The 12,959-nt window shown below is 34.0% G+C and overlaps 2 protein-coding genes across 5 annotated transcripts in view; both read left to right on the forward strand.

The window, feature by feature from the left end:
* LOC132919240 (serine-rich adhesin for platelets) overlaps positions 1-12,959 on the forward strand; it is a 244,618-nt gene that overhangs the window by 39,807 nt on the left and 191,852 nt on the right. The gene's annotated exons all lie outside the window — the stretch shown is intronic.
* On the forward strand, positions 537-10,918 carry LOC132923064 (zinc finger MYM-type protein 1-like). The gene is made up of 2 exons (XM_060986870.1): positions 537-7,370; positions 7,487-10,918. The coding sequence occupies exon 2, from the start codon at positions 7,514-7,516 to the stop codon at positions 10,067-10,069; it is 2,556 nt and encodes an 851-aa protein (XP_060842853.1). The 5' UTR covers positions 537-7,370; positions 7,487-7,513; the 3' UTR covers positions 10,070-10,918.

Consider the following 12,959-nt stretch of genomic DNA (forward strand, 5'->3'; position numbering starts at 1 on the left):
GACAAGAGATATCTACTCTGTGCGTTTAATGTTTTGTCAAAACGTTTTTAGGGCTCTTTATTGTTGGCGTGGAAAGTCAAATAACATAAGCACGCACACAAACACACACACACACACACATATACTATACGAGTGTAACAGAAATGTTTAAGAGTACGAAGTAACACGCCATAAAGCACGTCGAGCAAGATCCGATATTACTTCAAACAGTATACGAGAGTTCCATTGAAGCACAATTTTGTCATCATATTTTATATTATGGGCCCTTAGTTAAAAGTTTTTTTGATATCACAAAAATTCATTTCCAGATGCTTTTTCCACGGTAATTAATCTAGAGAGACACTTTAACTTCGTTAATCCGTGAGAGTAGTTGTTGACACGATACATACTCGTATATATTATTAATTTTTTTAATTGAAAAAAAAATGTTATTTATTAAAAATAACAATAATTATAAGAACCGTACGATTTACTTGTGTAAAGCGTTAATCATTTAAACTTGACTGGTAAATTACACGTATGAACATTATGTTGTTAATTTTTTAATACAATTATTTATAGTTCCAATCTATATAAAATCAAACATTTAAACAAAACCAAAAACCGTACACAACAATACTTACTCACGATCTTTGGTTCAGTTTTAAAACATTAATATTAAATATAAAGTTAAAATGATTACATTGAATGGTTCTTTTGTTAGATAGGTACTCTAATGATTGTTGATGTATTTCGTAATTAGGAGTATAAACAATAGAAGGAGCTATCTTAAAAGTTTAACAAAAGTTAAGTAATATAATACCGGTGGGATAAATTCGTTCAAAAATAATTTTAATTACATTGTACTTAAATCGATTTTATTTATTAATAAATAACACGTCATTCTAAACGTAATAATATTTCATTGTTATTATTTCTACACGCCGTATATTTATGTTATATAAAATGCGAACAACTAACAAATACTTAAATCATTATCAGATATAAGTTGGTACATTTATAAAATGCATTTATATTTTTCAACAATGAATAAATGCTAATTACTAAATTTTAGTTTACGGAAAGTTAACGAACTCGAAACGATTAATGTATACCAATGATTGTATAACGTATCGGTCTAGTTAAGTTGACAGAGATGGGTCTTTCGAATAGAAATCCGGTTTAATTATTTGTTTTGCGTTCTTCCGGCCGAAACTTTTTACTCTGATCAGTCGTCCGTACACGTTTGTGAGTCGGGTCGATATCATTAGAACCAGACAATTCGTAGAAAGATGGTAAAAACTCGGGATGGAAATAAATTGCCATTGGACTATTATAGGACATTGGAGCGAGAGACGTATGAAGAATGTTATATTAGTAAGTTTTTCCTTTTAAAAAACTTTGTGGATGGACGCCGAAAGTCCCCCGGCTGTCTAGCTGCTGTTCAAAAATGTATTCAGCTGTGCCGGGAAAATAAAATGCCTTTTACTTTTATTCGCGTAAATACCACGCGGACCGCCCAGCCTAACTCAATATGGCGTATCGGTCCCTTAGCCCGTACAACCGCCAGAATTCACATAATACGGCCCGAACACAATATTAATTTACCACGAACACGGCGCGAGCCAGAGACGCAGCGCGTTTCACCACCCGCAGCGAAACTTTGGCCTCTGTTCGGGTTTTCAGACTTTGTCGGCCCGCCCGAGCGTATAGTTAACTATTGTATACGTTCTGCACACGTCGGCCGAGCAACCGATCGTTTATATTTTTAAATAATTTACAGTAGAGAAAAAGGGAGTGTTTTCTTTTATATAAAACAAAAATGGAACTATTTAAGCAGTACAAACAATCTCGAGAATCTGAAATATGATCGTAAAGTGTCTACCGATATTAAAAATTCCAAAAATCATATTTTAAAGAACTATAGGTACATCACTGAAAAAAAAAGGGATAAACATATTTTGTGAATCACTCTGTGTAATAATATATTCTAAAACATATCAACATAATATAGTATTATGTATGTATGACTAGTCGGAGCCTTAGTTTTATTTAATTATAACAATTAACAAGCATAAGTACCTTACCTACGCGTAAATGCGTAATCTTGACGTTTCTTTTTTTTTTCGACGTTAAACGTTATATTCTCTAGTACACGGACTATTTACTGTTTTGGACGTTGTCATTTATTGTTTTAATTATTTTTTTTTTTTTTGTCGATTAAACCTTTGTCTAGCCCGTTACACAAACGTTAAAGCTCTCATTAACTCGTCACGACCAAGATTCTCGTTTGGTTTCATCGAGATTTTAAAAATGTTCGCTCGTGCAATACAAACGAAGTCCCTCGAAAACGTTTCACCCACACAAGTTTTTTGTATACTCATTACTTATTATATACACTATAGTATACTTACATTACACGCACATAAATATAGGTATATATTATAATGTGCATATGTATATACACGCACGGTCGCGCGTATTATCTTGTTTGAAGTACACGGGTATGTACATATATTGTATTATATTATATTATAATAATATCAACGTATACGCATAATATGGGTACTATTATACAATTATATTATGTATTTATGTATGTGTTTCGTACGTTGCCGAGAACGGCCGGGACAACTTTGGAGTTTATTTCGTTGTTAAACTAGTACTGAACTTAGTTAATCTCGATGTTCGTATATATATACGTATTATATTACCGTTTTTACATACATACATATGAGCTCGTAGATAATAATAATGTGATATGCTTATTACCTTGCGGTTTTCTTTTCCGAAGAACGCGCGTAGTCGTTATAACCTACAACTGAACAAACATCCCCACACACAGTCGTCAATTTATTTCGTAATTTACACTGTATACAGTCTACCGCGGGATTATTTTCCTCCCCTCCCCCTTCCACTAACCTAGTGGTAACAGGAGAATATAACCAAAGAAAAATTATTGTTTCGTTTGTTTCTCATTTTTTCCCTTTTTTTTTTTATTGTTTTCCGCTCCTCCTAGTTACGGCGGCGCGTAAGAGCTGGCTGGCGCTTCAACCGAGTTCCCGGCCCTGCCTAACAACTCCGCGACCCCGCAACCTCAGCCGACTTGGGTTTGAAAAGTTTCATTAAACTCGGGAAAGTTCTCGGGGGCCAGTGATGAATGTTTCCTATTGAGCGCAATAAATAATGCACATAATAAAAGCCGCGTATATACTATGTACGACTGCTTCTGCGGCTTTTCCACCTCCACCCCACTGCACTCTATCACTACTACCGCCACCACTACCACCACCACCACCACCATCGATACCACAATTCCACCCCCAGTGGGGTGTTTTCGTTTGCTCATCGGATCTACACTTAATTTGGAACCACGGGGATTTCAATAAAGATAATAGTATGACCCCGTGGAAACACGCATATTATTTATACACACATATGAGCACAACACGCGTGTGTTTGTTTGAGTGTGTGTGTATGGATATTTTATTCAGCAAGTGCTGCTTTGGTATTAATGTGGATTATGATAAATAGGCATTAAAAATGTAAAAACAACTTTATAGTCATCTAATGCTCTTGTTGTTTTTCGCTTCGAATATTCTCCACGCGGGTTTGTTATTCGAATGCGTAAATAGTTTGATTGTTCTTTAAAACAATATTACTTAAATATATTTAACGCGTTTCCAATCGACTCGTAAATGTGTCTAGAGTAGTGTCTTAAAAGAAAAATAGCATCATATGCACTTAAATATGATTAGCGGACAAAAACACGCGTCTCATGACACAATCTCTTATATTATTGCGTGTAGTATAGGTACCCAACGCCGCGCCGTGTATAGCTAATATTGTCACTATTATTATAATATACAGTATAGAATATATTATTATAACTATACTAAGACGATCGCAAAAGTTTGAACCGATAGTAATATTGTAAACGAGCTCTGCTGTATATATAATATTATTGTCGTATATATGCTATAGACAACTTGAAATCCGACCAGTACTATATACGATACGTATCCACGCGTGATAACTGATAAATAGAAGACTGCTACGCCGAAATGCGATCTCGCTTCAGTTCCCCCGATTTATCAATTAAAAAGCAAACGCCCGCAAGCGCTGTAGCTAGGTTTGTAGGTAGGTACTACAAATCGAATCTGCGTATAATATATTACACTGCTGTACAATATCCCCGAGGGATCGGTCTGTTTGCCTATGCGTATTTATCTGTAAGTATATATACAACAAAGACGTTTCAAATTATTGTGTCGATTCTTACTGCGTTTTATTCCGATACGTAAAATATCAAACAACCATCTCGGGTTCATGCATTATACGCTTTTGACGTTACTTTTTTTTCGATCCATAGACTAAATTGATAGGGGCTTAGCGGAGCTACTGCGTCCCCCAAAATTTGAAGTTTTTCAACAAATTTCTGATTTTTTACTGGCTACGTAATATAGAAAATTTTTTAAACTACATTTTGAACTAAGTATACTTACTTCATTGATTATTGTGAGTAAACATAACAATAATAAATTATTATAATTTTTTAAGTATTTATATTAATTCATTAAAGTTGAAATGGCAGTCACTGCAAACTGTATAATTTAAACATATGGTACTTCAAAAGAATAGTTAGTTGATAACATAAAAAGCTTATTTTAGAGGAAAATGTTTACCGAACCTCATTTTATTTGTATAAAATGGCTTTAAAATTACCAGTCAGCCTCTAAACGTGTAAAGGGTTCTCTGCTACGGGTTGAATAAAAACATGGTTACGAATGTCTATATTACAATATAAATACTAATTAAATACTAATTAAAATACTTAATTTGACGTCTATCTTATAAATTAAAAATTCGAGACATAAAGAGATCGTTCTAAAAAAAAATGTAGATCAATATAAATGTGTTATGATAAATTAATTAACATAAAAAAAAAAATGTTATAATAATTCAAGTAATAATCAAATATCAAATTGTATAGTTTTGTAAAATAAATAATTTTGAAATATTTATATTATAAATTGTATGCAATTATTGTAAAATATATAAATAGACGGTGTGGAGGTGAAGCCTTCCATGAGCTTGTGGCCTGTTCTACGTTTATAACTTTAGTCTCCCTGCTCTAAAAAGCCAAATTTACGCCCATCGGCACTCGTTTTACGCAGAGTGTATTTTTCTAGTAATACATTGCAAATGATTATCATTATTAGGCATATACATTTTAAGCATCTACGTTGTAGATATATTTTTAAGTGTTGGAATTTCGTGAGCTGCACGGGGACATTTAGTGCTGGATAACTTGTGCGTGTATAATACGATAATGTAATATTTCTATGTGATGATCATCGTCTTCGTTGTCGGCGTTCCCCGTCGACAATGCAATACGAGCCTTTTGAGTCGTCCAAATTCGAGTCCTCGTAATTTCTCATTATGCACGCGCGCGCACCGAAAACGCATAAAAAGAGATACAGCAGTATCAGCGGACACCCTTAAAGACTAGGGATGGCAGTGACGATGATTTTGATAATGGTAACGTGGGCCGAGATGTTTATTAAGGGTAGTCAATAAAGAGAAGAATATTTAGCTGGAAAATATTTTTGTTTTGGCTTCTTTTCAGCAAAAATATGATTTAGCTTTCTACCATCAACAATCATAACTGCACGCTTTTGCAACGGTAAATTAAAATAATAACACTCGTCAACATATTATACGACGTGACGGTGTGGATACACACAATAATAATAATTATTGGGCCTTCAATCGTTACGCGTGGATTCGGTTTTCGCGCCGGCGCCGTAAACGTATTACGATATTGCAATATTATGTGCGCTGGTATTAAAATTAGATTTATTCGTGACACAAACGGTTTATAAATACCATAGTATAGCAGTAAAAACGTCTACGCGAACGCTTATAAATCGGCCACGAGTTAAATTATTGTGTTGTTACCACGACCGTTTTGCGTAGGTACGATTTTTTTTTTCGCAAACAATACTCCGTTGCTTGTGATTTCATCTGGAATGGTATTTACGAGAAAATCGCCGACACGAGCGGTATTCTATACACGATAATAACAATATTATTATTAAGTTTACGGTTTTGACGTACAAACCGTAATATTATAAATTATTATATTACACTGTAATAAATTATAACTTATAGCGCCGCTACACATTAGATCACATTGACTAGACAAAAATAAAAATAGAAGAGACCCGAGCAAATCACCAATCAATTATATGTCTCCGTTGCCAAGTTCTCGTTCGCACAAAATCTCACTGTAATCACCCGCCTAAATATATGTCCGCTGTGGAGATTCCCACATCTCAAACTGTTGTCAGAAACCTACTGATTCGCCTGTCAGATGTGCTCTTTGAAGTGGAACAATTGAAATTGTTTACACCAGTCAGACCGTAGTAAAGTGGAACATACTATTTTTATTTATTATAAACGTATTTAGAATAAAACGAACCCCATGTGATTTTGTTGTTTTATTTTTATTTTTCATATCATATATTATATCCAATAAGTTTAAAATATTATTTTGTAATTAATTCAAGTTGAATAATGATGGGTTAAAAAGTTTGTTCAATAAATTTATGAACATAAATTAAATATTCAAAAATATTTTCACAAAGTACTAGTAAAATAAGGGTACCAAATTACTCACGTTCTACGGACACCGTATCTCGTTTGACACTTATAATTATAGCCGACCAGCCAAAATACAGCACACCGTCAGGGCCGTATTACCCAATAGGCACTATAGGCACTGTGCCTAGGGCCTACGAACATTTTAGGGCCTACGAAAATGAAATTTTTGGTTACGATTTTTCTGTAATATTTTTTTTTAAAGTTAATTAACTATTTGTAGATGTTAGCACAACAAATAAAATATTTTTTATAATATTTCTCGTATATTTATATTTAATGTTCGTTATCGTAATTCGTAATAATCACTTAATGAAATCAGATTGGATAAACCATAAACCGATAAAATGCATACGGTATACGGGAAAACGACTGTGTATGATGAATGAAACGACGATTTCTGTTTAGAATATTTTTGGAAATAATACAAAAATAATATCATTTACGTAATATAAATAATATTTATCGACCGCGGACTCACCCACACACACACACACACACGCGTGGACATTATATGCGGGACTTGTTCGGTCGGTATCGCCATTCGCCGTATCGAAACGATAAGACAACATTTAATTATTCTTAAGTAATCCTTGTCAATATTGTTATTTGTTCGTAGCAGTCCGCAGTTCCGTACTATAAATTATAATATCATTATTCATTAATATCGTTTATTGTCAATTGTAAATCCAGTATAGTGAACTTTAAACGGAACAATCTCTGAACAGGTACTTTAAAATTTTAATCTATATCTTACGTTAGATAATATATTAAAATAACATCGTATTTAAAATTATATCATATACTGATATACTCTTATAAATGTTTATGTATACATTATTAGAGTAGAACTAGTAGAAGTAATATTGAAATGTCTGGTGATGGGTACAAAAGGATGCACGAAAGTGGTTCTACTAAAAGAAAAAAGAAAGAAAAACGAGATTTATACATCAGTCAACAAATGGGGTCCATGAGCAAATTCATAATAACACAAAATCGTTCTAATGCAGGTACAAGTACAAACCAAATTGAGATTTCAAATAAAAATCAACTAATAAATATTATGACAGATGAATCTAAAATTGAAGGTAATTTATTAGGTTCATCTCCTAAGAAAACTGAACCAAATTTGACAACTCCCTTAAACGAAACTACAAGTGTTATAACTGAATCTATACCAGATAAAGTTAAATCCAATCTGACCGACCTTAGTAATTTAAAATTTAGTAACGATCCTGCACATTGGGAAATTAACGCTGATCTGATTTCTTATTTTTCTGAAAATATTCCTATTCAAAATGTGGATGCAGATTTAACTGTATCTGCTAGACAATTTGGTAAAAAAATGAGATATTTCAGAAAGGAATATTTTTCACGAGCATTAGGAAATGGTGAGTGTGTAAATCGAGACTGGCTGATATATTCGCCATCCACTGGATCAGTGTATTGCTATGTGTGTAAAATTTTTCGTCATTTGCAAAGTAGTGATAAATTAACACTTGTGCATCAATTCGAAAGTGGTTTTGATGATTGGAAAAATATTAATGTTAGAATGGAAACTCACGAACAATCTAATGACCATTTTAACTCGATAAAAAAAATGGTAGACCTTCAAAAATGTAAAAAAATAGATGTGGAATTAATAAATCAGTATAATAAAGAAAAAATGTATTGGATTCAAGTTTTAAGACGAGTTATAGCAGTAATTAAGTTCTTATCGTCTAGAGGATTAGCTTTTAGAGGAGATTCGGAAGTATTTGGCTGTCCAAAAAATGGTAACTATTTAGGTTGCCTTGAACTTCTTTCTAATTTTGATCCTTTTCTTGAAGAGCATATAAAAAAGTTCGGAAATCCTGGCAAAGGAAATATATCATATATGTCATCTACGATTTGCAACGAATTTATAGACATTCTTGCTACTACTCTAAATTTAAAAATTGTTTCTGAAATAAAAGAATCAATATATTTCGGTATTAGTATTGATTCGACGCCCGACATAGCGCACATCGATCAGTTAACGATCATTATTCGTTACACCACCATTGGTCAAGGAAAAGTCGTAGAGAGATTTCTTGGCTTTGTTCCTATTGAACAGCATGATGGTAAATATCTTTTTAATGTATTGACTAAATTGCTTAACGATAACAATATTGACATATCAAATTGCCGTTCTCAGTCTTACGACAATGCGAGTAATATGAGTGGAATATACTCAGGAGTTCAAGCTCTTTTTCGTGAAGTAAATAAATTGGCCGAGTGGGTTCCCTGTGCTGCACATAGTTTAAACTTGGTAGGATCTGTTACTGTTGAATGTTGTACTGAAGCCATTAAATTTTTTAGTGTGGTTCAGTCAATTTATACGTTTTTGGCAGCATCACCTCAAAGATGGTCTATAATGTTAAAAAATATGAAGGAGTCTGTTTTTGTAGTTAAAAGTCTGTCTGAAACAAGATGGTCCGCGCGTAGTGATGCAACGAAGGCATTATCACTTAATTATGAAGAAATCCGTCAGGCTTTGATTGATATTTCATTATCAGAAAGACAACCTCCTAATGCTGTTAATGAAGCTAAGTCACTTGTTAAAAAACTCAATCGTCTTGAAACTGTTCTAATGTCTAATATTTGGAATGACATTTTACAACAAATTAATATTGTAAACAAATCGTTACAAACACCCGGTATTGAGATATGTACTGTCGTTAACCTCTATAACAGTCTTATATTATGTTTTAAAAAAATGAGAAGCGCCGAAGAATTTGATTTATTTGAAGAAAAAGCAAAAAAAAGAGTTTCTGGTTTGTCTGATTATTCTGAAATGGAATCTAGAAAACGTAAACATAAAGTCTCGATAAATGATGGCAATGCAATTGATGCTGTTGATCAAATGAGTGCTAGAGATAAATTCAAAACTCAAACATTTTATGTAATAATTGATAAATTGATTGTTGAAATGGAAAAACGAAAAAAAGCTTATTTAAAATTAGACGAAAGATTTAATTTTTTAACTAACGAGAGTTTAAAAGATGAAGAAATAAAAATAAAGGCAAATAATTTAGTTGAAGCCTATAAAACCGATTTAGAATCTTCATTTGTTAATGAGTTTTTGATTTTTAAGAGCTTTCGAGAAACTGGGATGTCTGTTAATGAAATGCTAATTAAACAAATAAATACCAAAATGGTAACAAGTTTTCCAAATGTAAACATTGCTTTTAGGATATATTTATCAATTTTTGGGACTTCGTGCGAAGGTGAAAGATCATTTTCAATTTTAAAGAGGGTTAAGAACTGGCAGCGGTCAACTATTGGACAAGATAAATTATCATCATTATCGGTACTTGCAATTGAACACGAATTACTCCAAGACATCGATACCGAAAAAGTTATAGAATCATTTGCAAACAAAAAATATCGTAAAAAACATTTGTAACAATAAATTTATATTAAGACATATTCTACATAATACTGTTATTTTTAAATTGTTACAATAAATTATCTTGTTTTATATTTAAATACAAAGAACAAAATGAAAAATGGTATAAAATAAGTTGTTTTGTATGGTTCCTGCAGTTTAATTTTAAATAATATATTTTGAGTAATGTAAAATGTATTTTTAGATGTGTTAAAATTGTCATTAGATAAAGTTATGATTATAAAGTTAATAATTGATTTTCAGGTTGTAAATATTTTTGATTTTAAAGACTTAAAACACTGCGAAAAACACTACCTCTCCCAAAAATTAGGTTTCTTAATCATTTAAATACTGAACACTACAGAACCGTATATTAGCACATGATGGGTAATAAAGAACTGTGCCTAGGGCCTACGATAGTGTTAATCCGGGTCTGCACACCGTACATGACCTGCAGTAAGCGAACATATACATAATAATACATATAAAATATAATATTCGTTATCGTTACGAATATTTTTTTTTTTTTATGTACGTACGCAAGCCATGTGCTCTCTTATACGCTTATGTTTCAAAACGATATTATTATACCGTTCTCGTGGATTTCGAGGGTTTCGCAGTTTCGTTTTTTAAGTGTACCGACATTCGCCGCGTTCCGTTGTGAAATTGGCTCCCACCAAACCGGATAATGAGAATATTATACGAAATTATTCGCATTGAGCGACTTGGGGCATTTTAACTGCGTCCCTCTGGCCGTTTGCCCGGCGATTATTATCCATATAGGTGGCCCCGTATGTTGTTATTTTTAGCCAGTTAGATCTAATGTGGAAGTAATGTAACACATATTCGATTAAATGGACAATATTATTATTCATTTTAAACGGTAAATAAGCTATAACACAAGCGTCTGACTTCAAAGCAATCGATTTGTTTTAGACGTACATATATTTTTGCCCATCGGTATAATAATATAATACATTTTTATATAATGTATCATTTAATTTTTTTTTCTAGTTATCAATCTAAAATAATTTATATAATATATTGATACATTATCTAATATTTACAAATACTATAAGGATGATGTATTATATTTGCACAAGTTCTATTGTATTTACGGCCACGGTGTCGATATGAATAGAATTTCATTTTTTTTTTTAATATTTAATAGTACACAATACAATCATACAATATTTAACCGAGCACTTTGCCAGTTCTCGGATCGTTATAATATTATATATATGTTACGTACAAACGCAACTGTTGTACCAACGCATTCGAACAAGCAATTAAACCAAATAAATAAAACAACGTCTGCAATCGTGTAGGATATTTGAAAACTGTGACTTTGAACTTTAGGTTTCCATTCCGCGTTAACTGCACCACAGCCATACGATCACGCGGTTTCATTACGATAAAACGATTCAATGTTATGTACGTATATTGTAGTAGGTACGAAAAAAATGTAAGCTATTTGCGAGGATGGCATTTTTTTTTCTTTTCTATTAAACACAACATACTCAACACATACATTCCTTGCAGCGGTCCAGGCGTAGGCGTATAAAAATTAGTCGCCATTCCTGGCAAATACAATTATTGCAAAACGTGTTACAGCGCGCTAGCTGTGTGTCACAGTGGTGGTATAGCGTATAAATTCTGTCCGAACGGAAAGTATATGTACGCGGGTTTTTCGCCCACGAGACCATCGTAAGCAGTTGATATAGTATTATATCAAACACATATTATGCGACTACACCGACGAAACCGTATAAGTTGTTCGTGGCCCGTATAGATATGATCTCTCTTTATTTATTTCATATACACGCATGATGTATATACGTATAAATGTATATATTTAGTTTTTCGTTCGAGGTATGTTGTTGCACTTTAACTTTTTTTTTTCCCCGTCCCGTATTGTTTTGGAGATAACCCGTCGGTGGCGACGGGGTGCACATGATTGATGATCGGTGGGGGGCAAAACGGAATGCCCCTGGTAAATTTACACACGGACCGGTAATGTAAAAGGCGAACATAACACAGCATCACTATACGGTATATATATACGCACACAAAGATGCGGAAAGAGAGAGAGAGAGAGAGAGAGAGAGAGAGAGAGATAAATTGGACCGGGAGATAGAGAGAGTACGCGGGTATGATGGCAAGAGGGGAGTGATAGTTACAGGGGGTTGTTTTAGATGGCGAGGCGGGATAGAGGTGAAAAAAAAACAAAAAGATAGGGATAATGACCGGGACATAATGAAGCACCGTACAGGACGTTTTCCACCACCAACTCTGCCATGTCTCTTTTAAACTCTCTCCGTGCCCGTCCTCCTCGTCCCGTCTCTCTCGTCGCACCGCGGTCGTCGGCCGCGGCCCCTCGGGCTTAGAAGTCGCAAGCTGTGACGTAGATAAATGGGTATCACATTACTGGGTATGTGTGCACATACCACCCTCTCTCTCTCTGTCTCTCTCACTCTCACTCTCGTATATATATATATAATCGTACCAATGCCTCCACATCTACCGCCACCGACCTTGGTGACCGTCCTTAATGACGATGGTTCAGTGAACACCGCAGCCACCCCCGTTAGATTACTTATACACGCACGCACGCACGCACCACGTATGCTTTGAACGTAATCTTACATCTATTCCCGACGACACGTCTTTACGAGGCGATTTTTAGTCTTCATTTTGCGGGCACATTCCAATTGATATTTCACGAGTTCTCGGCACGCACGTCATGTCTTGTCCGCGAATCCGCGAGCACCACCGTCATCATTATACGGTCGTCCAGGTCGGTCAGATGACATTAACCAACACCGCCGCTTTTCTATGGCGAAACATTGAAATCCGATGAATTATTTATATTATGTATGTGGATTATTTATACGCGTGCATATAGGCA

This window comes from Rhopalosiphum padi, chromosome 2, assembly GCF_020882245.1.
Source record: "Rhopalosiphum padi isolate XX-2018 chromosome 2, ASM2088224v1, whole genome shotgun sequence".
Taxonomy (NCBI): Eukaryota; Metazoa; Arthropoda; class Insecta; order Hemiptera; family Aphididae; genus Rhopalosiphum; species Rhopalosiphum padi.

What these genes read in the sequence shown, in the direction of transcription:
- LOC132923064 (XM_060986870.1), top strand. Translation starts at nt 7,514, where the DNA reads ATGTCTGGTGATGGGTACAAAAGGATGCACGAAAGTGGTTCTACTAAA.